Genomic DNA, 26,639 nt, shown 5'->3' with positions numbered 1-26,639 from the left:
GCGAAAATCAAAACATAGACCCAGCAAAATAAAACGTTTCTCTTCCCAAAACATTATGTGTTCAAAAGAGTGATATATTTGCATCCCAAAAACATGGTAGTGGAAAAAGTCACACCTCGTTATCACTTGGCCCTATTTTCTCTCTGTTCGTATCAGTGCGCGCCGTCATTCTTATGGCAACTGACCGGGTCATAGGCTACGATGTTTTTGGCAAGTTCATTAAATTATTATTACAGAAAATTATAATTTACTCTTATACATTTTAGGGGCAAAATTACATTTCTTGAGGCAGTTTTGCCCTTTGCCCTCGTGTATTTCCGACGCTGCAAATCATATCAGTGCCCCCCCCTCCCTATTTTGTTTCTCTTCGGATCTGCATCGATCTCATTTTTGGCCTTATGCGAGCCGAGTTGACGGAAATCCGTCATAGGGACGGAAAACTTTAATCCATGAATACTGTAATCTACAAAAGGACAGTGCACTTGGTTTTCATTTCTGATGACATACAGTGGTCGCAAAAAGAAATTAAGGGCTGGTTGGGTAAGTGGAAACCACATTTTAAATTGCAGTAAAATGAGTATCAGAAGAGCTTCCTTTATTACCAATCTGCACAAGAAAAGATCAGAACTCAGTCATGACAAGATTAGTCTGATTAGTGTAATCAGACTACAATACGTGAATAGAAATGACAAGAAATATCATTGTGACATCATGGATGACATTAGTTTTCTACTGACTGAGCATTTCATTTAAGTTGGACAAATATGACTACCATTTCAAGGAGTTTAACCTTTTAGACAAACATGTTATTATTTCTTAAAGGCCAGCCAGGATATGTAGGAGCTGAAATGTGTATATATTAATTGCATGAACGCATAACACAGGTTTGCTCCTGCTTCCTTGCTAATGTATGTATAGAGATACATAAATTAAACTTGGGCAGTGGTGGTTTGAAATTGGCGCATTCAATTGTTCACCAGCTGTTTCTTTGTGTGTTTTTTTCTTCAGCTGTTCACCAGCTGTTTTTCGCTGTCCAACATAGGGCCCTCTGTGCAACAGAGCCAGCCTAATCTGAGCTATTCACTCATAGCCCTGCAGCAAACCATTTGTATGACTTCCAATCAGAGTTTTATTAAAAAACAAAAGAAAATAAAAATTTGAAAATGACCCAGTTAGCAAGAACTCACAAAAGTGATGAGCTGTGCAAACAGAATGACGGAGAATAATCTCTTCTCAGTGTCACTTACCATACTTCACATCTGGAACAGTGACTGAGCTCTCAGCAATGTTAGTGGAGAGGATGATCTGAAACACACACAAACGTCAAAAAAGGACACGAGTTTAGAAAGGATGACCTAGATGTCTTCACATGTAGTTTTTTTTTTTTTTTTTTAATTGTGGTTCCCATCTGCCCACAATTACCTTCCTGTATCCAGGCACAGGATTCAAGAAAACCTCATTCTGTTCTTCAAGAGTCACTGTGGAGTGGAGTGGGTAGACCTGCAACCTACACAAAACAAACACACACGTGCACACACACACATATATTATGTGTGATATTATTTATTAAATTTAGTTGTGGCAGTTAGTGTGCTCAGCAATTTAAGTTTTTTTAAGCTGTCTGGTGCTGCCTCGTCGTTTTAGTGACAATGACAATAAAGTAAATGTGACGAACTGAGCGGTCACCCCACGTTGTTTTGGGAGGTGGCGACTGGACTGGGTGGTGTAGCTGGGAAGAAGGGTGCAGGAGATGGTGGCTTACATATAAAAATATATTCTTATTTATTTACAAGGGGGATTATTTTACATTCCTCCATGTATGAAACATGTATTTACAATAAACAAACATTAAAATCAAAACCACACAGACGGCTGCACTCAAAGTGCTACAGTCACTAGGGAGAACTACGCATATTCTTGAGCATGTGTGAAAGAAAGTATTCTATATTTTATCATGAATGTTTAGACTAAAAGGGAATGCTCTAAACTGCTGTGGGTATTGTGTTCTGATTTTATTTGAGAGGCAGTACATTTCCACAGAAACTGATCAATACAGCATGCCTGTGAAACCAATTACCTCAAGAATGTTTATGACATGATAAGAAAATAGGATTGCTCCATTACCTGAAACGAATTTGTTGCTAGGCAGATGTTAAGGTTAGCCATCTGCATGTGCGTGTCTTACTACCATATTGGGAAACCACTGCTAATGATTAATGTATTGTGTAAACACTAATTTCAAATAAAAGGATTGTTTGGGCAGAAGGAAGGCAGAAGCGATTTGAAACCCTTCTCCCTAATACACCACCCAGTCCAGTTGCCACCTCCCAGATAGAACGGTTTCATACATTTATTTACCTTCTTGAGCTTGCACACACACACACACACACACACACACACACACTGCACGCACCTCTTGCGTCCAAGTTTGGACAGAGCGTCCTGCATGTACTGGATCTCAGCAAGGCCAGGCAGGAAAGCCAAAACACTGCCCCTCTCTGGCAGCTGCACAAATCCCTTGGTCTCTTCTTTACGACTGGGACACACACACACAATCTAGTTGAAACTCACACATTCATGCCTGTCTGCTTCAAAACTAGACTACACAGACAAAACCTGAGCACTTAGGTTCAGCAAAATGTTAATTCATCCTCCGACACAATCTTTCTTCATTGTTGTTACATTTCTTTCCCAGAAGTATGAGTGACCATTACCATAAATGATACAGTAAGAGTTAAGAAAAAAATTCAAATAAAATGCCAAGAAGTATTTAGGATGATTATGAGGGAAATACAGTGGCTAGAATAAGCCTCTTTGAGCGTGAATCCCTGTGACCTCCTGACCTTTGGTCTTTTTCCTCCATGGTGTCAAAGCTCTCGATCAGGCTGATGGCTACACTGTACATCTGCAAACTAATGCCAGGCTCATCCCAGTGCATGGGTACCGCCTGGCGCGCACACAAACACACACACAAACACAAAAAACACACACACACAAAGTCACACACACACGGTCTTCAAAAATACATACACAGGCATGAAAATAATAGGGATGCACGATAATATCGGCACGACATCGGTATCGGCAGATATCGGCTTCAAAACGTAATTATCGGTACCTGCAGATATGAAAAATTAAGTTGACGTGTAAATTATGCGCACGCAAAGCAAATGTTAATGAGCGTCGGCTGTGTGGCAGTACTTCACAGTATCAGAGGATGATGACAAAATGCCTATTTGTCAGAAAACTTTTCAGGAGAAGGAGGAGGAGATGCAGCTTGGCCATAACGTAGGTTGCATGCATTGACTTGTAGACGCTTTACAACCTGCTTTATTACCTGTCGCGCTAATAGCCGTTTATAAGTTACGGAGTTAGCTAGACAACACTAGCTTGTTAGCTTGCATGCTACGTGACACTAGAGAAGTTGATACCTCATTTCACGGGATGTGAAACGTTATGTCACAAGCCCACGCTATCTGTACATGGCTTACTTTTGCATATATGGAATTTATACAGCTAACTTGGCAATAACGTTACAAAGATTAGTCTAGAAATCCTAGAAGGGACGTTATTAAACTGTAAGTCAGTTAACCAAGGTTAGCTTGCCAAGTTAGCCAAGCATGCTACGTGACACCAGAGAAGTTGAAGATGCCTCATTTGACGCGACGTGAAACGTTATGTCACGAGCCCACCTATCTGTACATGGCTTACTTTTCCATATATGGAATTTATTTGGTTAACTTGGCAATAACGTTACATAGATTAGTCTAGAAATCCTACAAGGGACGTTATTAAACTGTAAGTCAGTTAACCAATGTTAGCTTGCCAAGTAAGCCAAGCTGCATTTCCATAGTGTAGTTGTTCAAGTTCAAGGAGGTACTGTTCAAGTATGAAAATTGTGACGTGAAAATATAAATAAATCTGCCATATTTGAAACCATTTCAGTTTCATGAGTGAATGTCTATGTCTAAAATGATACTCAAGTCTGTAATGTCCTGTATTTACAGCAATACCCTAGCATAATAACAGATTAATTCTAGTACAGTAGAGACTTTTCAATAATTAAAAAGCTGAGATGTATATATCGGCATCGGCAATCGGCCAAAATGAGCTTGTAAATATCGGCATATCGGATATCGGCTAAAATTCAATATCGTGCATCCCTAGAAAATAAAAGTATTCCCTATTGTCAAATGTTTTGAAACAGACTATTTATTTATTCTTAACCACTTCGTATGCGATCTTATGGATGTTTAGAAAGGAGAACAAAACACTTTTTTACACACTGTAGTGTTGTGTATGTGTGTGTGATTCTGTCTGTATTCATGTATGTGTGTATGTATGTATGTATATATATGTGTGTGTGTGTGTGTAAAGGTGGTATCATGAGCTTCACCGTGAAGGGGATGAGCCCACGCAGGTTGTCCAGGTAGAATTGCTCGATGGCGTAGGGCGCCCCCTCCACCTCAAACACATAGGCAGGGTTCAGCTGGCTGAGCACGGGGGTGCCAAAATACTCTGCAAACTCCTTGCAGTTAATGGTGGCAGACATCAGAATAACCTGTGGCAGAGAGGAAAGACCAGCAACTAACAATTCTGCACCAGACCAGCCAAAATCATACTCTACACCACAATCAAACTCCTTGCAGTTAATGGTGGCAGGCATCAGAATAACCTGTGGCAGAGAGGAAAGACCAGCAACTAACAATTCTGCACCAGACCAGCCAAAATCATACTCTACACCACAATCAAACTCCTTGCAGTTAATGGTGGCAGACATCAGAATAACCTGTGGCAGAGAGGAAAGACCAGCAACTAACAATTCTGCACCAGACCAGCCAAAATCATACTCTACACCACAATCAAACTCCTTGCAGTTAATGGTGGCAGACATCAGAATAACCTGTGGCAGAGAGGAAAGACCAGCAACTAACAATTCTGCACCAGACCAGCCAAAATCATACTCTACACCACAATCATACTCTACATCAAACAAACCACAAACCAAAAGCTTTAAACCAGTGTGTGTAGAGAATTCTGACTGCTTTGGAGGCAGATGTACTGGGATGTAGAGGACAGGAGGGAAGGGGTGACAGTGGAGGGGGGTGTGTGTGTGTGAGTGTGTGCACAAGAGAGTGTATGTTGGACTTACCCGCACATGTCGGGAATTGGAGAACAACAATTTCCTGATGACTAACAGCAAGAAGTCCAATTCCTCTGTTCGTTCGTGAACCTGTCGCAGGACAAAAAATTTACTTTGTGACAGACATAATTTCGATAGATTTTATTAGATTGATACTAGATATTTCTCATTTATTTTGAGGTACATGCTACATTTTAATATTTGTTTTCTGTATGGACTAACTTTAGTGCACATTTACAGAGTGCTTTAATGTTATGCTGAGGCATAATAGCATGCGATTTCTGAGTGAACACATAATATACAATTTAATATGTAACGGATAATGTATAGAACGCCGGTCATTATCGGGAAAATAAGCCCCGACAGGGCAAACAGCACCCTGACGCGGAGGGGTGTTGCTTCGCCCTGAAGGGGCTTATTTTCCCGATAATGACCGCCGTTCTATACATTATCCTGCGTATTACACGGCCAAAACAATAACATATCTTAACACATTGTGTCTTTTTACAATGTATTTGTTACTATTCGTAGTGTTAAAAAGCAGAGAAATAGTTCGCCAAAAATGTTGAACTTCAAAGACGTTGAAAATTCTTTTGAACACAGCTGCTCAACTGTCAGTTGTGTCTGATGTGTAGTCCTTATAATGAACCAATGTCCATTCACTTCTGTTTATGAATGAGCTGGCAACCAACTTACTTACACAAACAAATGTGTGTGTAAGAGTGTAGCTTGACTTTTAGGTGGTCCTTTCTGTCCCTGAGTATGAGGTATGTAACATACCTTTAGGTGCGGACACCAATTCCTTCTAATACGCAACATAAGGAATATATACTCAGCACTATAGGGACTTCCTTTAGGCAGACATGTGTCACATACATAGCTGATGACACATAATTGTAACCATGGGATGGAGCATGAGATGACAAAAACAGGAAGATTAAAGGATGCATATAGGATATTGTTCAACATATGTTTGTTATTCACGTGTGTTTCACTGAAACAGTGGGACTGTATGTGTGACATGTGCTGAGCTTGTAATAAAGGAGAGCTTTGGATTTGTTTGTCTTTTTTGTGCTTGTGTTGCTTGTAACTTTTCCTCAGTCTCACACCAGTGTTGCCCATAGGTTTTCCACAATACCTCATCTATGAAAATATGGGAGTACTCCGTCAGGCTCTTGGCCCCCACCAGCTTCTGCAGGAGGACTCCAGTGGTCATGTAAATCAGCCTGGTGTGCTCTGACGCCATTTTCTCCAGGCCCACCTTCACACACACACACACACACGTCTCAGTAATGCTCTGAGGTTTTCTTTCAGATTTATAGGGGCTAAATAATTCTTCTATCCTCAGCCCCCACCCCTTTCCCAAACAATGCCAAAACCTTCAAGTTGCTAATAAGCTGCTGTAAGCAACATAAGCTGGTCTTGGTAATGTCTACGTGTTTCAGAGCCTTCTTTTCCTACACTGTTAACACACAAATAAAATAAACCAAATTACATGCTCATAAACTTCCAAATACCTGGACTTTAAAGCACACAGACAGAACAGTGACAGGACTGTGGGACTAGGGGTGTTACGATACCAAAAATTCAGTAGTCGGTACCAATACGAGTAAAATAACACGATTCTCGATACCAATTTCGATACCACTGTAAAAAAAAAAAAAAAAGGATTTTCCAAGATCCATGTACTTGAACTTGAAACATGAACTTCTTTATTAAAATATGTGAAAATAGCTAAATGTCATAAGACATACAACACATGTGCAATATAGCATAGCACAACATAATAAAGTGCAATTAAGGGTTAAAGTGCAACAACTAGTGACCCCAGACACATTCCAGACTTTCAGGCATCTTTTCAAAAGGTACTGTGCAAAAACAACAACAGTGCACAACAAAACCGTGGATATAACAGTGCAATCATTCAGCTAACAGGATGAACATGAGTTTTGAGCTTCTTAAAGGACGTATTTAATACAAAATAAATCGAAATGTTCAGTGTGGTTGCGGCGAAATTCCAGCGGTCACTCGCAAATCGTCTTATACATCGGCTACATTGAGCCTATGGCATCGAAATCAATTAATAAATTGGGTAATCGTGTTGTCAAACCAATTGCATATGTATGTGTAACTATATTAAACTAGGACATTCTGTGAATTTCCCTAGTTTAGTCATGATACTTGCAAGATACATGCTCTCTTTCTCTATCTAATTCTAAACAAGGTAGGCTATAGGCTAACTTTAAAACTACAGCATAGCTTACCTAAACTATGTACATAACATTAGCCATTGTAACACAGGTGCCCATCATTTTAAACATCATGTACCATGTATTTCAATATGACAGTAGGGCTGGGCGATATGGAAAAAAACATATATCACGATATGGATTATTTTATATCACGATAGCGATATATATCACGATATGCCCTCTTGCTTTACTGGATAGGGGTGTACTTAAAAGTGTGATCCATCACGACCTGTACCACAATTACGCAGATTGTACTGAACGTTTCCATTGAATCTTTAAATAGTAAGATTAAAACAAAGTGCATGACATTTAGTCCAGTGCTTGTGACTTTTAGTGGTTCTTTAATGTAGGCCTACTTTCAGAAGATAAATCAAGTTTAATTTAATTAAAAAACTTTCTTTTCAATGTTTGTTCATATGCTATAGCAATAATGATGAGAAAAACATTTTCTTATATGGCCACGTATAAAAATAAGAAAATTAAGAAGTTGGCCATTACACATACGCCCCATTGACCGCTTCAGCCCGTTGGTGCAACAGTGAAGATGGTCCTGTAAACAAACGCAAGTAAACGATGGAGCTGCGTTTTATCTGGATAAAAAGCATATTAGCGTTTACATTTCCCAACCAATTTCATTTTTATCTTCAAGGGTTTATGATCTACGTGGAGTACCAAAAAAAACCTCCATGCTACTTAGAATCTAGATAGTTAAGCTATAAACGCCAAAGACATATACACATATGCTATGTCTATGATAATCGCTGCTAGATGCTCACTGTTCTTGTGCTCCCACAGCTCCTTCACTTTTGAAATACTGAAAAGAAATCTAAACTAACGAAATAGTGCATCTTAAACTACAACTATTTGACCATCATTGAGAAAAATGGAACAGAATCTGCTAATAAATGGCTATATTTATACTCGTATTATACGGCTCTCCAAAATGTTCAAAAAAGTTCCGTTGATTTGAATGGGCCACCCCAGCATTTGCACGTCTGTAATGTCTTGATTTTCACTGCTGCAATAAAGTAATGACGCTGTCATTAGCAATGGGTGTCGATGCCCAATTGTATAACAGCGGCTGTGGTAACAGTTACACCTTCCTGCAGCGCGTCCATTATTCATTTTTTTTTTAAACCAGAATTAAATTTCGCGGGCTCTCACCGTCAATCATGTCGCAAGCGTATGATGCAAAGCAGCGTAATGTAAAGCGGTGTCGTGTCGCAAAACCACGTTCTCTAAAATGTATCTTAATATTCTTTTTTTACAGTTGTATAAACTTAGAGTTTGCATAATAAGAAAAGCAAAATGTTATATTAGGATGTGAAATTATATTAAAATGTATATTAGCTGTAATAGTGAAAAAATAAGTTTATCACGATAGAAACGATAGAGGAGAAAGGTCACGATAGACACGTTTCTATCGTCCTCACGATATATATCGTCATATCGCCCAGCCCTATATGACAGATTTAAAAAACGGCATTATTTGGATGTTGTTAATATGAATCAGAACTATCCTTGAGTTCTTTAAACAAATACAGATGACTGTCTTTCAGGTGCTTTGCTAAATTGAAAGTACTATCTCCCTTGGTCTGAAGAACACGGTAGCATCGTTTGCATAATGTTCAAAAGTAGGGTGACTAGACGTCCTGTTTTACCCGAACATATCCTCTTTTCGAAAGTGTCCAGTATTTAGCCTCATCGGATATTTGTGTGTCTCACAAACTAATATTACGTCTTTTGGAAAGGGTATCTCCGTTACGTTCCACCTTTTTGCGCGTGCGCTCATTGGTCGACCGCTTACCCAGTGTTGCCAGATATGATAATTATCCTCCAAAATGAGCCTGATACGATACGCCATTTCCAGTCTGGCAAAACTTCAGACCTGGCCACCTCCACTAGTTTCATCGTTTACAATAGTAAATGGCAGATCTGCGTGTGAAAAACATGACAAAACTTCGACCGGAACACCGAAGCGTATACTGCCCCCGTCAGTTCCAGAAGAAGCGCAGCACCAATTCTAACAGCTGGCACCGGGCATCACGGTACCTACGGTGCTTTAAAAAAATGGGTATTGTCGGTGTTTTGTTATTTTAGTACCGAAAGGTACCGTAAGTATCGGTTCTTGTGACATCCCTATGTGGGACATCTGTAAGAATAAGACAACCTCCAAAACTGCAGACTGTGTCATACCTGATAGCCCACCAGACTACCCAGGGCACACTTGCGCTGGCGTGCAACCCAGCGGGCAATGCTGGAGGCGCCAATTTTGCGGGGCTGAGTGACAACCAGGTTGCAGGGCACATGCCTCTCATTGTAGTAGTCCAGGACAAACTGAGGCAGCTGGGTGGTCTTCCCACTACCCGTGGCCCCGCGGATTATCACAACTGAGTTATTCTCTATTAGAGACACAAGCTGTGGAACACACACACACACACACACACACACACACACACACACAACGGAGTTATTCTCTTTAAGAGACTAAGCTGGGACACACACACACACTGACAGTCACCAACGAGTTATACACTAGTAGAGGTGAAGGCGGCTATACACATAAACAACAATCTACACAAAGTTATTCTCTATACAACACAGAAACTCTGGAAAATGTGTCAATCACCATGGAGTTATTCCCTTTAAGACAAAGCTAGGGAACAAACACACACAGTATTTGCCACCAAGTTTAATTGTGTCACAAAACAGTCTTATTTTATATACCTCATGTCTGTCCTTGGTGATTGGTAGGGAAGGATACTCAACGCTGGTCAGGACGGGCGGGGGGTCAGATGAACCTAGGCATTAAAAAGACGAAAGGCTAGCCTTCAACAAAGCTGGGTTTTATGGCTATTTCCAACTTTTTCAAGAGTTTGAAGCACAGGGCGTCATCAGTTTAGTTTATTACAGCTCGGCAGACACTAGATCAAAGCCTTACCAGTACAATGGTAAGAAGCAGTGATATAAATAAATAGCCCTACATCATCTTTTATACCCCAAAACAGAATTACACACACAAACATTGATTATACATTTCCTTTAACATCTTCATTGTAATTGGTTACATCTGTCACATAACTTCATTGATTGAATTTTTCATAGAATTGATTGGCTCTCTGGTTGCTCTTCATATTTAACCAGTGTAATAATGAGACTTCAGTCCCAGATCGGCAGTCCCAGCAAACAGGTTATAAACCCCTTTCCCCTGAGTCAGTGACACAGTTTAGCGTATCCATGGCATAGAGCAGGTGTTTTCAACTGATTGTGACCCAGGGACCAACATTCTGACTAAGAAGCATCTGAGGATTACTTGTTAAAAAAAAAGAAGTGAAACTACATTGTTAAATTGCATAGTCAGGGACCCCTGCAATGCCTTCACGGACCACTGGTTGAAAACCCCTGGCATAGAGCCACAGACAGAAGACCCTATTTCCCCATCTCCATCATGGCCTTTGCACAGATTAATAGACTACACTTCAGTAACCTCAGCCCCTCCTGCCACCTCACATAGGGATGCTCTACGTCTCTTAGCATTGGGTCCATGTTTAAACACAACACAGTGCGAGTGCATAGGAGAGCAACGGTCATGCTAATTAAAGATGCATACCACGATTCGGTTTAGCAAAAAGTTGTTGGGGTTTGTGCTCAAAAGCCAATAACATTACACCCTTCCCTTACATGCTCCCAACGCACCGTTTTGATTGGCAATATCTGTTTATTGCTGGGTCCAGTCATTATGTCGGTTTCCCATTTCTAGGGCTAGGAGGGTATTCCGAGAACATGGTTTAGTGACAAACCTGGTGAAATTAACCCTAGAAACAGAATAAGTGGTACACCTTCTAATAGAAGAGTCCTATGACTTCATTATCCTAGCAAATCAAAGCCGTAGGGCGCTTCTATTAGGAGGTTTACCACTTCAAATTAATTTAGTCCAAATTAAACCAAGTTTTGCCGAAATTGATAAAAAGGTTTATTGGATCAGTAGATCGAAGGCTGCACGTCACCTTGGTATAGGATGCAATACCAATCCCCAGAGATAAATCCTCCACCGCAGTTAAAGCAGCAAAAATGTCTGAATAGTAACTGATGTGCATATATGGTCAATAATAACTTGTGTTTGCCAGGAGGACTGTACAGTAAGTTAAGTGAAATATCCATTCTCTTTAAAAATTAAATCTGCACCAGTGCATGTTGTGCTGTTAACTTACTGTCAAGTCTTAGTCTCCTCACTCCATCAAAGCATTCCGAATGATTCCTCTCTTCATGGTCACCAGGGCTGCACACACATACCAGAGTTACCATTACCAGGTTTTGCCACACTTTCATTACTCATTATACAAGTCACACATTATAATTTGACACCTTGTAAATTCATTTTTTTTAATGACTACCAGGCACCTGGTACATATTGCAATATTTAGCTTATTAAAATCGAATTTCTTCCGATAGCCAAGGTTACCCTATACCTTTAACGTTAGTAGCTCACATAATCCACCTGGCATCGCACACCTGTGTACCCTTACTGACACAACCATAGTTCAGCAAACACCAATTCGCCCACATTTATTTAGATACCATCATTAAAACCGTATTATGACCTTAACATGGCAATTAATAGCAAGATAAATTGTTTTTTTACCGAGCTAACGTTATCACAGGGTTGGTGAAATTAGCACGTGGTCGATGTTTCAAAACCAGATGAAGACAATTGTTACGTCGACAGGTTTATCATTTTTTTAACCTATGGATTTCAAAACCTCATCCAACATTTCGAATTCTTATTTTATCTTAATTTAACTTTGACTATTGGTTCACGTGGCATATTATTCGGCGTGTGTTATTACTGATATTTTAAGGTAAGGCTACCTAACATGATCTAATGAGTAATCAAAATTACCGTTACCTAGCATTAGCTTCTGTGCTGGATTCTCTCTTTTCCTTTTCAGCATTTTGTTTGGCAGACTGTGTTCCGATAGCGAACCAATCTGCAATCTGGCCAGCGGTCACTGCTTTTTTCATTTTTAAATATTTCACTGTTTGTAATACTACAACTACTGCTTTCTTTAAGCCCCCTAATCTGTTTCCAACTGTCTTGACTGTCCTCCGATGGCAGCCACCTCAACTGTGCAGTTTACCCTTTGACCTGATGCAGCAACAGGCAGGTGGTGGGATTATGAAAGGGGGACAAATGGATTTAAACATACATTTAGTTGTACATATCCCATTAAGATTCAACTGATGTGACATATATTCTAAATTCTCCTCTGTAAAACTGAACAAAGTTGGCCTTAAACGCAAAAATGTTCAAGTGGGCCTACCTGAAAGGTATTTAGCAAGCTATCGCCATCTGCTGGTTCATTTTTGTTAATACTCCTTAAGCGTATACAGTCGTGGCCAAAAGTTTTGAGAATGACACAAATATGCATTTTCACAAAGTTTGCTGCTTCAGTGTCTTTAGATATTTTTGTCAGATGTTACTATGGAAAACTGAAGTATAATTACAAACATTTATTAAGTGTCACTGGCTTTTATTGGCAATTACATGAAGTTAATGCAAACCTCTGCAATCCGCCCTGGCATGCTGTCAATTAACTTCTGGGCCACATCCTGACTGATGGCGACCCATTCTTGCATAATCAATGCTTGGAGTTTGTCAGAAGTAGTTTTTTTTTGTTTGTCCACCCGCCTCTTGAGGATTGACCACAAATGCTCAATGGGATTAAGGTCTGGGGAGTTTCCTGGCCAATGGACCCAAAATATCAATGTTTTGTTCCCCGAGCCACTAGTTATCATTTTTGCTTTATGGCAAGGTGCTCCGAGAGCAACTTCTCCCAACCATCCAGGAACAGTTTGGTGATGAACAATGCCTTTCCCAGCATGATGGAGCACCTTGCCATAAGGCAAAAGTGATAACTAAGTGGCTCGGGGAACAAAACATTGATATTTTGGGTCCATTGGCCAGGAAACTCCCCAGACCTTAATCCCATTGAGAACTTGTGGTCAATCCTCAAGAGGCGGGTGGACAAACAAAAAAAAACTATTTCTGACAAACTCCAAGCATTGATTATGCAAGAATGGGCCGCCATCAGTCAGGATGTGGCCCAGAAGTTAATTGACAGCATGCCAGGGCGGATTGCAGAGGTCTTGAAAAAGAAAGCAAAAACTGCACATATTGACTTTTTGCATTAACTTCTTGTAATTGCCAATAAAAGCCAGTGACATTCATTAAATGTTTGTAATTATGCTTCAGCCTTCCATAGTAACATCTGACAAAAATATCTAAAGACACTGAAGCAGCAAACTTTGTGAAAATGCATATTTGTGTCATTCTCAAACTTTTGGCCATGACTGTACATTACCATCTTGCCATACAACACATAGTGCAAATGTATTCTAAAATTGGGCTCTAAATCCAAAAGGCTACAGAATCATTACACCTGTTGGAACTAGAGCATTTTATAACTAATGTACATATACAAGTAGTTTCGATGCCCCCTAATCTCTTGTGTGCCTTATGATTTTCTCACAATTATTCGCTCCCTCCACACACACAGTTATTGAACAGAACCATGAACAGTTATTCAGCAAAATAAATTAAAGCAGCAATACAGAGTTCTGTTCCAAAACTAGTAAGCTAACTACCGAAAATGCATGCAAACACCACCAACAACCCAGCTGACACTGATAGAAGCTTGCCAACAAACGAACTGGTGTCTTTTGGCAGTATAGATGGCAATGCCATGGGTGTGAAAGCTTTTCTTCCGTTTTTGCAGGGTGTTCCAGCCCGTTACACAGAACTACATAGGGCATATCTTGGATGGCTAGTGGGGAAGACATATGTGTTTATCTGTCTTTCACATGACCATATGCTATCAAAATGAATTTGACAATTGTACCAAAACTGGTTGCCAATAAAACCATACCTCAAAAAGTGTTAAATTGTTGCATAGTGTTTAAATCTGAATCCTTTTGTAACATTGGTGTTGGAAGAAGAAATCCTCTGCTCTAGGAACCAATGGGTCTCAACCCTCACTCATTCTGAGCAGAAAATCAAACACACAAGAAAATCATGCCACACAACCATTAAAAGTGGTAATTTCAACATTTTAGTACTGAGTGGTTCTAAATTATCTTTAAAGTTTAAAGGCAGAGTGAAGGTGTTCCTCTCTGGGGTATTCCAACTTGGTTTAAGGACCAAGCAAACTAAGTTAAAACAAAGTAAGTGATAAACCCTATGGCTTTGGTTTGTTAAGAGAATGAAACCAAAGGGCTCCAACATAGGAAGTTTACCACTTAGTCTTAATTAACTCAGAGTTAACACTTAGTCTTAATTACCTTAGAGTTTATTTCCCCCCGGTTTGTAGACATGTCGCCTATGTGGAATACCTATCAGGATTCATCAGAATTGACAGATGCATATTGAGGGGATATGTTGGACGATAAGAACATGGAGAGGATTCTAATGAACACAGTTCATAAATAACTAGTTGCCTTTTAGACACTGTCTGTGTACTGGGACATGGTTTTCTTTGCTCTGTGACTACACATATGTATTATACCGTAATGATACACTCCTCAAAGTATTTTTTTTTCTGAATGTTCACATACTAGTAAACTCACAATAATGCTAGAATCTCAAAGAGCCTTTTAGAGGTCGAAAGCTAAACCCATGTACACAAAGGATACGGCCTAGTGTTCAACAAAGGGTTAAGAAAGGAAACTTTGCCTTTAACCTCTGACGTAGTGGTGCCCACGTGGTTTACAAAACACAGAATGACCTACTGCTAGCTTGCTGTCTGACTGACTAATGTAGCGCAGCTATCTAGCTGGACAATATAAATGGATCAAAGTAAACAACAAGAGGATGACTATGGCTACAATTTATTCCCCGAGAGAAATGCTCCCAAATACAGAAAAGACTCGATAGGAGCAACCTTGTTCACTTTTAATCATAAGTGTCAGGTCATGCTCCATCTCGCCTTGGAAACAAGTATGTGAAGCTATCTCAGCTAGCTAGCTAGTTTGCTAGTTTTGATGTTTCTGCAGGTTCCACGTCTGTCAGTCGTACTGTACTACAGTAGCATGTGCATGACTGTTTGGAGCATGTTCGGGAATAGATATAAAAAATAGTACTTTGCTCATTTGAAATATGGCATGATTTATAAAAGCTGTAAAGCTAACCACAATGTTAGCCAGGGGAAATGTTTTAGCTAATGTTATTGGTTGATATCAAGGTGAATTGAACGCCACTTTTTCTAACAGGTCCATACGCTAAACTTCTACTGGGAGCAATGAAAAATGCAGGGTGGTACGTATAGCTTGCTCTGTTGTCAATTCATATCAATTCTAGATGTTGTGCATCAGTGGCAAATATGGTTTTCTCCAATCAGCCAGGTGTTTAAAGACCGACATTTTTCCTGTGAGGACTGCGATGGTGCTGTCAGCGGAGGTTTTGACGCAACATCGTCGCAGGTAAAAGCATGGCTAATACTCTGGAATAAGACGAATGAAAAGTTATTGAATTGCAATGAAGAATGTCACCGCTGTGATGTAATTACCTCACAGGGGAATATATGTGTTGGCGCTGACAAACATCATAAAATCTCTCTCTCTCTCTCTCTGTCTCTCTGTCTCTTTCTCTAGATAGTCTTGTGCCAGAACAACATTCACCAGCAGGCCCACATGAACAGAGTGGTAACCCACGAGCTCATTCATGCCTTTGACCACTGTCGAGCACATGTTGACTGGTTCAACAATTTCAAACACCTAGCTTGCTCAGAGGTGAACATTTTTTCTTTGAATTTGGCTTTAACCTCATCATGTGAGTTGTGAAGTTTAATGTCTCATTCCAATTTTCATGTGGCTTTTGAATGGCCACAAACGCAAACAGTTAATATTATTAGACACCTCACAACTAAGTAGTCTTTACTCTGTGTTTCTAACTATATATATATAATATAACTGTTATGTTCACTTGGCTACACTAACTGTTTATCATGAAACATATTGTCATGTTGAAATGTAGGCATCTGTATGGCGTGGTGGACGATCCAAAAGTACATCTGTATATTCTTTTAAGAAGACCGTAATGCCATTATATTGAAGCAATGGAAGATGCAGGGTGATGCATGATGTGACAGGCCCGTTAAACACTGTGTTGTTGTTGCCCTTCTCAGATCCGGGCAGCTAATCTTAGTGGAGATTGCTCTTTCAGCAACGAACTGTCCAGGCTCAACTTTGGCCTCAAACAGCACCACCAGGTAAAGTTTTACAAGCTAACATGAATGTATCAGTGGAAACACTGGCTGTGTGTGTGTGTGTGTGTGTGTGTGTGTGTGTGTGTGTGTGTGTGTGTGTATAAAATTGAGGGCAGATGCAAGTATCTAAATTGTTGTGAAATAATGTTAGTTTGCATGTTATGTCAAAGTCACTTGCTTATATATTGCTTTGGAAAATCACTGCATCTTACCAAATAAGTGAAAACCATTACTAGTCTAGCAAAGATGGCCCCTTACCTCTAATGTCAATTTGTGTGTGTTTTGTCCTTTTCACATAAAGAAACATAGTCCGACCAGTATAGGATAAAAGAACTAGAGTTGGAAATAGAGTGAATTAAAAAAGTAATGTAGAGTAAATTAATTAGTGTCTGCTGTTCTGATGTGAAAATATTGGACTTGGAGGAGAACTTTGCTTCACACTCTGCAAAAATGACTTAGTTCCCTTGGCTTCTGATTATATTTTCCTACATTGGGACATCTTGTTAGCTGTAACCGTTGACGTGTCTCCCTGTCCCCTAGGAATGTGTTCGTGGACGGGCCCTGCGCTCCATCCTGGCTGTGCGGAAGGTGAGTCGCGAGGAGGCGGAGAAAGTGGTGGACGAGGTCTTTGTCAGCTGCTTCAATGACCACGCCCCCTTCGAACGCATCCCACACAGCAAGAAAGATGCCAAGTTTGCCAATCGGCATTACGAGAGCCGGGATCGGTATTACGCCAACTTATAACATACTCTGTGAAGCCTATAGCGGTGGACTGATGATCTCAATTCCATTTGGTGCTTTTGTAGGGTGCGTAAGTTGCATCGTGTCGGCTGCTGCTACCTCCCTCCAAGGAGAGTGCTTACTGTCTGAAGCTATATTGATGAGCACTGCTTAGCATCCTCTTCAATGGAAAGAACCAGTGGAGTCATTTCTCCGTTTTAAGTCAGTTGGCAATGAAAGTGAACATTTTAAATGTGCAGTATATTTCAAGGTTTTTTGTTGATTAATGAAAAAAGGGACTTTTTTCCATGAAGCTGAAGTGTTTGAAAAAGTATCTTGCTGGTCCTTAAGCTGTAATGGTATGAATTTTCTTTATAAAGAATCAGTGAACCACGCCTGACAACTGCAGACAATGAAAGAACTTACCTCTGTAATGTGGCCTGTGGAGTTAATGAAAAAGGCAGGGGTGATGTTTTATAGGCCATGTGCTGGCATAAGACAAGAACAAATCGGTTCTTCATTAGACCGGATACCGGTGACCATGTGGACCGGTCCCTCACTCTCGTTTTTGTCTCTCTCTCTAACCACATTCTTGATTTAAAAGAAATATATTGTTAATAGAGGCAATTTTATAGCGTCAACTCGTGTTGAAATTAAATGCATTAATGTGGGTCTTCTTTTTCAATGGAGTGTTTATTAAAATACGATTGTGCAACTTACCAGTGCAGATGTTTATGTCAACTGAAGACCATGTATTGAGTTGTACAGGGGTCAGGTCAGTTAGATTCTAAATAGCTTAAATTAATAAAACTCAGTGGAATTCGATGACTAAATTGTGCCATCAGATTTACCAGCAGTTGATTTGTCTGGCATTTTTGGTCCTTAAATTGGCTCCAATATTGACCACTAGATGGCAGCATTGATACAAATGAGCTCCTGGCCTTGCTCTGTTAGCAGTCCAGACAGTGATGTGCCTTTTCAGTTGGCACCCGTGCTGTTGTTTCAAATGGAAAACTGTTATACTAACCTAAAGATGGTATACACTGCAATGCAAAAGGACGTTTTGATGTAAAATCTATGTCGGTAAGAAGTATTTTGTTCTTTCCCTGAAGAATCAGCATTACAATTATTTGTAGTGGTCCCTGCAGATAAGGTTTACAAGTACTCCACTCATCTGTTCAAAGAGATGAATAGCACGCTCATATAAGCTATGACACAAGTACCCTCGAATGAAACTAAGCACTTGACTAACAATTGGCAGAGCACTCCTACAATTATGTATAAGTTAAGTATAAAGGATAAAATCATTAGGGAGATCTAGTCTGTAACGTAGCTTGTCTAAATTCATTTTTAAAAGAACAGAGGGTTGAAAATAATGATGTAGTTTGAGCATTTTCAGAGCAAATAAAAGTTAGATGTTACTTGTGATGTGTGTTAAATTTCTGCAAAAGTATGACAGTGACATTAAAAAGTACTGAGCAAGTCCCTCCCCCCCCCCCCCCCCCCCCCGGCACATATGACTTAGGCATGGCTACATTTTGATCAGAAATCCATCAGCTGTCTTGCATGGCAGTTGAAAGAGTGACCTCTGGTCCCTGTGGAATCCTTGTGGAGACTGTGAAGGGCCTCTGGTGTCTGGACTCTGTCACGCCACTGTGCCCTCGCTCTCTTCATGGAGAAACGGAGGAGAGGAGCTGAGGCTTAACCTATGCTACGCGAGGGTGGGGATTAGCTGCTCGGCGCCTGCGGAAGGGCAGTCAGAAGAGGACAACAGCCCCAGCTGCACTATGTCTCGGGAAGTGCCAAATTCATGGCTTCTATGCTGACAACTGCTTGATATACACAGTGGAAAAAAATAACAGAAGGGCAAAATCACAATGTTTTTATCCAGAATAAATGGTTTCAATGTCACAAAAGAGCTCCATGGTCAGGACTAATAGTGCTTCTAGAAATGCCTGCTTCATAGGATACATTATGCTGAGTGCTGATTGATATACACAGTTAAAAAAGTTCAAGTCAACATACTAAATCGAATTAAGCAGTCAATAGTCTGAATTCAACTGTTTGTTAAAAGAACACTTGATTGTGAGTTTAAATATAGTAAAGAAGTGATTGAGGAGGCATGAATAAACAAACAGTGGTTTGCAGTGTCAGGAATTCTATGTGAATTTGTTCATGTCTTTTTTTATCTTCGTATGTAAAAAATGACCCACTAATTTCCTATTTATCTTATGATGGGGACAGGCGCTTGAGCACTTCACCACTAGATGGTGACATTACCAGAAGGAGAAAGAAGTTCTGACCATTCGGTTTGTATTTGACTGCAGCCAGTAGCATCCCCATTGGTGAAGGTGCCAGGGATCACTGTTGAAGTACATGGCACAGTACAAGGCACAGTACAAGGCCCTGTAACTTTGAATTGTCACTGTAACTTTGAATTGTCAATCTTACCACAAAGTCTGTTAATACGTAATAGCAATGATAGCAACACGTGCAGCACCTCTCAAAAACACAATAGTTTGAATTAGTGTTAAGATGGTGCGTTTTCTTGCCACAAAGTGGACCTTTAAGTTAAAGAAATATAGCGCTTTCTAAGCACATTGGGACAGGGCTGAGAAAGCTGTGCCCTTGTCCCAGGCAGGCATGAGGGAGTTGGGGGGAAAACCCGTGCCTTTTTCCAGAAAGGTCATCACACCTCATGTGCACTCTGGAGGCGAGTCGACTTGATTACCCAATTAGAGCGGCTAAAGATTAGCAGACTGGATTGTGGGAATTTGGTTGGGGCTGTTGGCTGCGGCACCACGCAGTCTCCCACTTGTTCAACAAGGTTATTGGTTTGTGGAAGAAGGAGGGAGAAGGGGGAGAAAAAAAAAACGTCCTTCGGTGCGAACAATCAAGTGGGGGGTTGTTGGGGGAAGCCTCCTGTGGAGATGAAGGAAACCAAATTAAGTTCTATTTTTCTGCTTACAGGAAAAAAAAAAAAAAAAATCAAATGCGGAATGTTTACATCTGCTACCGTTGATTATACAGTAAATACGTTGTGAAATGAAACAAAAACACACCACAGTTAAATTTGTATTAGTATTGATTGATTCACATCGATATGAAAGGATTACATGACTAACAACTGGTGAAAAAGTAATATGAAAATATTTGTTCACTGAATTAGCGCATTCAGTCCCAAACAGTTGCGTTGCAGTTTATAAGTTTCAGTTTCGCTTTCAGTATTTCAACGTGAATGAGAGGGAGCACAAGAACTGAGCGTCTAGCAGCGATTATCATATCATAGACATATATAGGATGCATGTATATGTCTGTGGGCACGATCTCAAGCACGTGCAAAAGTTGTTGTTGTCCAATTTCAATCTAGTTTCGAGAGACACATGCGCGCCCAGTCCAATTCCCAGCGGAATTGAATCGTGTGTCCAGGGGTTTACATCGGAGTCCAGTCGGACTCAAGCTGGACACAATGAATCTAGTTCTGGGGAGTCACATGTGTCCAATATCCAATTTAAATCGGACTGAAATCGGAAATTGGACGCATGTGTCCACACTGATAGACTACGGAGACTAAACAATCAGAGCTTGATCAAATATTTGTTGAAGTGCTTAGTCATCCATTGATAAGGCTGTTCCTCCTCTGGGAAACAATAGACTTTTAAGTAAACATTTAACTGATTACAGGACAATCTGACCGTCTCAAGCCAAGCCAAGCCAAAGCCAAGATGCTGGTCACGAAAATGACAGAACAGCTTAATTCTAAATTAATTAATATTTTTACCTTTATCTTGATTTATATAGTTTTGTCTTCATGTATATCTTTTTGTCAGAGTAGACTCAACACAGCTGAGTGACTGCCTTAAGGTTTCTCTCTCTCTCTCTATCTCTCTCTCTCTCTCTCTCTCTCTGTCTGGTTCTTCCCCGTCAAACTACTCTTCACATCCCCCCCCCCCCACACACACACACACTCCACTGCACTCCACCCCTCCTCTCTTCTCCAAACCCCACCTCTGAAAAAAACACACACAGCAGTCAGAAACCACTTCTAATGGAAAATGCAGATGTTTGCAAGTTTGCCTGGCGAGTGCATGGAAACGGTTTCAAAGCAGCGCTCCATCAGAGACAGGCGCAGGCCCAGGCTCAGGCCCAGGGAGGGAGAAGCACGTACAGGCCACATGTGGCCAAACACTGGGTTGTGACTTTTTCACCAGGAATTATCCCCCCACTCCCTTGCTCTCTCTCCCTTTCTCCCCAATTTCCTCCCTTTCTCTCTCTTTCTTCTCCATGCCTTTCTATTTCACCCCTTCCTATTAACTTTTTCTTCCCTCCCTACACGCTCCTCTCTCTTTCTCTTTCTCTCTCTCTTCTTTTTTGTCGAATCCTATCCCCTTATTCTTCTTTCCTCCTTGCCTCTCTCTTTCACTCTTCACTTTTCTCCCCCCTTCTCTCCCACCCAACCCCCTTGATTGCCCTCTTGCTCTCTCTTTCTCTCACCCTCATCCTCTCCCTCCTTCCTTCTCTCCCTCACCCTCACTCAGCCTCCCTTGCTTTCCCTCTTTCTCTCCCTCTTTACAGGCAGCCCCCTCTCTTTCTATTTCTTTCTCTCACTCTCTCTCTCTCTCTCCCCCTCCACCCTTTTCCTCTCACCCCCACCATCCCGTCCTTATCCGGGTTGTTCATGTTGTGTGTTATGCAGTTGGCTCGCTGAAGCCTTGAGTCTGAATTGTTTTTTTACTACCTCTGAGCATGTGCCAAAACAAATGAGAAACAGACATGGAGGACCCTCCATCAAGAGCAGTATTCTTATGCTGTTGAGAAAAACTTAAATAAATATCTGTGACGCCAAAAGATGTCATGCCCGAATCTCTGAAGGGACATTTTATGAAAGCATTTAAAATATGGTTAAATTCAGATTTTTTTTGTAAACATGGTTTAAAGTCCCATACTTAAATGTGATCAAATTATTTTTTATGCTCTTAAATTACTCTCCTTTACGGCAGGGAGGATTTCTCCCTCTGGAACGGAAAACAAGTTTCTTTCACTTAATAAACAGTTTAATGTCAAACTTCTTTTTTTGTTCCCTATTCTGTCTAAGCAGCTTTTTGAGGGTGTCAAAGAATCAATGTTCCTGTGGTAGTTTGATTGAAAACGTGCACTGTGGAATGACACATGCAATATGGCCAGCATATGTGTTTGCCGTCTGGTAATTACAACACTTTGAAAGCCATGGAATCTGTCCTTTTGATGCGAGCCTGTCTGAACTGACTTTGAAGAGCGAGGCTCCAAAAGACCATCTGGGGTCTGAAAGGAAAAAAAAACAGATGGAAGGAAGGAAAGACAGAATCAAAGAAAGGAGAACAGGAAAGGAACGAAAGACAGAAATGCTTTGTTGAGGACAGGAATCTGCTCGACAATAGTGCCCTGCAATCAAGAGGTAGTCACAAAGACTTGGACGTTTTCGTATCATCTCTTTATAGTATTACTTATATGTTCCAAATTACATTTTGAACTGTGAGGCGTGGGGCTGACGTAGGTTATCTCCACCGTTTCTGTGAGAGCCTGGAACTCCAACACATGCTTTCTCTCAGCACACGTGTAGGGGAGGTGGAGGTGGAGGTATGGGTGGTGCAGTCATCTGGACTTTATGGAGCGTAGGGTTTAATGCGGGTCACTGGCTGGTGGAGTTGCGTACAGCAACGTCATGCAAGGTTGCAGCAGTGTACAAAATGTCACATCACCAAACATGGCTTTTACATACAGATTTAAAGTAGAGCCTGCCATCCAAACAAACTCTCAGCACTTGGAAAATGTTTTGCCATAGTGTACTTGTACTGGTTTTCATCAACCAATCTAGAAAAAAGTGATCTATCTATCTTTTTATCTATCTTCCGATCCTTCTTTCTGTCTGTCTGTCAGGGTTACATCTCTGTACCTCAGTGTGGCACAGTAGTAGCTCAGCACTTTCAGTAAAATCATTAGAGAAGCAAAGAGGAGATTGAACTATCTTTACTCTCTAAGTAAGTATCTTTACTCTCTAAAACAAGTAGAAATGGTGTGTCTGTAATATATGATACTGTCTGTGCTGAGATAGGATCCCCCACCGACTCATCTTTGTGGCTTTACTTTGCTGGAGATCTCTCTCTCTCGCTCTCTTTCTCTCTCTCGCTCTCTTTCTCTCTCTCTCTCTCGCTCTCTCTTTCCCTCTCTCTCTCTCTCCTTGTGTGTGTGTGTGTGTGTGTGTGTGAGAGAGTGAGTAGGGATTATTGGTCTCTGCACAGCAACAGATTTATAGTCCAGAAAGGCCCCAGTGAACCACACAGGGGCCTGTGGAGGGAGATATCTTCCCTGAAAGTTTTTTGTTTGAAGGGGGGAGCTGAGGAACAGAGCCCTCCCTCCCGTCCCATTCCCCCCAGAGTGGATACGATCAGTGAAAGCCCCAGGACCAGGACCGCTAATGAAGCCCCAACCCCACTATCATCGAAAGTGGTGCTCCCATTCCCCCCTCTTGGTTTTGCCTCTCTGTTGGAGCTGTTTGTCCACCTGCACTTTGAACACCAGGTTTGGTAACAATTATTGGCCCCCGGAAAGCAAACATTACAAAGTCATTACAATAATGACAGTAATTCAGGACAGGATTGATGTAGCCCATATTGCCTCTGCCCCTAAACCCCCAACCCCCACCCCCTCCACACGCACACACACACACAAACACACACACACACACACACACACACACACACACAGACACACACACACACACACACACGCTGCACACACACACGAACACACACACGCACACATTTCCTCTGGATTATTTTGTTTCTTGTGCTTTAGCTCTCTTTGTTCTCGTTTCTTAAGGAGCGGCAAAAATTGTACGTGTCCTTTTTTTATAGTAGGCCTATGTGTGCCGATCCAGCAGGCGGCGCCGTGGGTCCCGCTAGGGCCAGCGCCAGCATGGCTCTTTAATAATTTTATTTATGTTTCAGAAATCCACGCCGCGCTGCCAAGACATTATCTAACGTGCTGATGGAGCCGTTGCAGGCCCTGGCTCTTTCCAGGCCGTCTGGAAAACATTAGAAAATCTTTGTTATGAAAAAGAGTGTGATGGCTGTCTAAATTAACTGCACATTGGAACATTTCTGTTTAACTCTTCGCTCTGATTTCCAATTGGATCACACTAATTAGGATTGGTGCGGGAGGGAATGTGCGTGTCTGTGAGTGCTGGGGGTTGGAAGGGAGATGTCTTCGGGATGGTATATGTAACTTGGCAATGATCCGATAAACCTACCAAGAAGAGAACTGTGTACTTTATTAAATATCGAAGGCAACGCTCTTCTGGGTGGGCTGCCTAGAGAAAGAAAAAACGTACATCTCGGATGATGTCTCCAGGGTCTCAACTGTACTCTTTGTTTTTTTTGGCAGTGGAGAATAAAGCTTTTCAAAGAAGGAAGAAAAACGGCAGGGCTTCAAAGAATCAGACCGATCAATCATCGATGCAGTGCTGAAAAGCCACCTGATCTTAGCAAATCTTTTCTAAAAAGCAGTGGCCCATAGGGAACGCTGGGATTCCCCACTCCTTTACTTAGCCTACTAGGGCACGGTCAGAGCCGATGCAGAGGCGTCCGGTGAAGTCGTAAGTCTGCACTGTAACACAAAACCCAACAATAAATATTAGCCGCCTGCGCGGCTCAGTGTTTCCACAACACTTCAGGCTGGAACATGTGCATGTAGGGGCAATGAATGCGCCTCCGCTGTCAGCAGCCGGCAGCCAGTTCCTGCATACCTGCCATAAACCTCTCGTCGCAGTCGACAGTTTCTCGTGGATGGGCTTGACTTAAAAAAAAAAAAAATCATTTATATCTGAAGTAACTGAAGGTGGCAATGGAATTTGTTCAATTTGGGCAAATAAATGTATTGTGAAACGTATTAGCATCATCTATCTCTCTGCGTCTTTCTGTGTGAGTGAGTGTGTGTGTGTGTGTGTGTGTTTTTGTGCAGACCTAAGTACAGTAGATATAAACATGTGATAGCACTGTTAAATCAAATGACATATCACTCCATCAAGGGGTGTCGGAATATGTGGCAAAATGGAACTTCATACTATCAGTGCCTTAAAAACAGGGAGGCCTGTGATCCCTCCAGAAGAGGATCATACTTTTCACAGGGCACAGAATGTGGTGTCACACTCCTGACGTCTGATAGAATGAGCGTGGTGACCTGTACTGTATAGATGGGCTACTAAACACAGGTGGACACATGCACCGCCGAGACACACAAAAGTGCAAACAAGACGCTTGTGGACAAAAAGGCAGAGATGCAGAGAAATCATTTAATCCCCACTACATGCTACACAAAAGACAGCTCATTTTTATATTTTAAGGTGCATGCAATGTGAAGTATGCATAGTTGTAAATGTTTCACAGCATGAAATACGCACCTCACCATAATGAGAGATGGTGTCTGCAGTCAGTGTGTCAAATATCAAGGCTGATTGTGATATTTTGTAGAATTCTTAAATGTCAAAGCCAAAGTTTGTTTTATTAAAGAATGTAAAATCTGTAGTACAGTCATTAGATTGCTCAAATGTTGCTGCTCACCACTTTACAAAATAATAGTTTGATCATCATTACCATATATAATATTCAAATAATAGAGTCATTATTTAGAGCAGTACAGCTTATTACTGCAAATCTACATACAGACCCCCTCTCTCCAGTATCAGTGGTCATTTGGTCGCCTCAGATCTTAAGCAAGCAACAGTGTCCAATGTCACAATACCCTTTAACCTTCCCACTGTGCCTAGCCTGTGAGCTACAGAGACCTAAAAGCACTGAATCAGTCTGTAGGAGGCTGTTGTGTTCTAAAGGAAGAGTGGAATTTTGACTGTGCCCAAACCAGGTGACCCCCCCCCCATAGATACCCCTATTGCCCCCCACTAAAAGCCCATTCCCTCCCTGGATGTGTGATGTTGGTGCTGTTTGAGTTGAAGAGCACTAGTGAGGTGTCTGATTACTCCTCTTTCATGTGTGTTTGGCCGTAAGATCCCTGCCAACACCCGTGAGCACATACAAAAACACACACACTATCTCTCTCTCTCTCTCACACACACACACACACACATTCTCACATAAACACATACACACACACACACACACACACACTCTCTCTCTCTCTCTCTCTCTCTCTCTCTCTTTAACACACACACACACACGCACACAAACATAAGCACAAACACATGCATTCACACCACCTGTCCCTTTCTCT

At 41.2% G+C, this 26,639-nt stretch overlaps 2 protein-coding genes across 2 annotated transcripts in view; one reads left to right on the top strand and one right to left on the bottom strand.

Moving 5' to 3' along the window:
- The window catches only part of tdrd9 (tudor domain containing 9), a gene marked incomplete at both ends in the record, with an annotated part of 42,065 nt that extends 29,648 nt beyond the window's left edge, over positions 1–12,417 (bottom strand). The window contains 11 exons of the mRNA XM_080851646.1: positions 1,248–1,305; positions 1,423–1,507; positions 2,414–2,536; positions 2,844–2,947; positions 4,397–4,561; positions 5,153–5,233; positions 6,282–6,404; positions 9,592–9,813; positions 10,123–10,196; positions 11,607–11,674; positions 12,302–12,417. Of these exons, the coding sequence (XP_080707772.1) occupies positions 1,248–1,305; positions 1,423–1,507; positions 2,414–2,536; positions 2,844–2,947; positions 4,397–4,561; positions 5,153–5,233; positions 6,282–6,404; positions 9,592–9,813; positions 10,123–10,196; positions 11,607–11,674; positions 12,302–12,417 (1,219 nt within the window). The remainder of the gene's footprint in view (positions 1–1,247; positions 1,306–1,422; positions 1,508–2,413; positions 2,537–2,843; positions 2,948–4,396; positions 4,562–5,152; positions 5,234–6,281; positions 6,405–9,591; positions 9,814–10,122; positions 10,197–11,606; positions 11,675–12,301) is intronic.
- A 2,764-nt stretch (positions 12,418–15,181) lies between these two features.
- atp23 (ATP23 metallopeptidase and ATP synthase assembly factor homolog) lies at positions 15,182–18,768 on the top strand. The gene is made up of 6 exons (XM_080851025.1): positions 15,182–15,388; positions 15,661–15,706; positions 15,789–15,870; positions 16,042–16,179; positions 16,575–16,658; positions 17,196–18,768. Exons 1-6 carry the CDS (start codon positions 15,238–15,240, stop codon positions 17,397–17,399), a joined length of 705 nt encoding a protein of 234 aa, XP_080707151.1. The 5' UTR covers positions 15,182–15,237; the 3' UTR covers positions 17,400–18,768.
- The last annotated feature ends 7,871 nt before the right edge of the window (positions 18,769–26,639 follow it).

The sequence above is a fragment of the Sprattus sprattus genome, assembly GCF_963457725.1.
Source record: "Sprattus sprattus genome assembly, chromosome: 14".
NCBI lineage: Eukaryota > Metazoa > Chordata > Actinopteri > Clupeiformes > Clupeidae > Sprattus > Sprattus sprattus.
The sequence above is the reverse complement of the archived record's forward strand: the minus strand, read 5'-3'. Positions and strand labels throughout refer to the sequence as shown.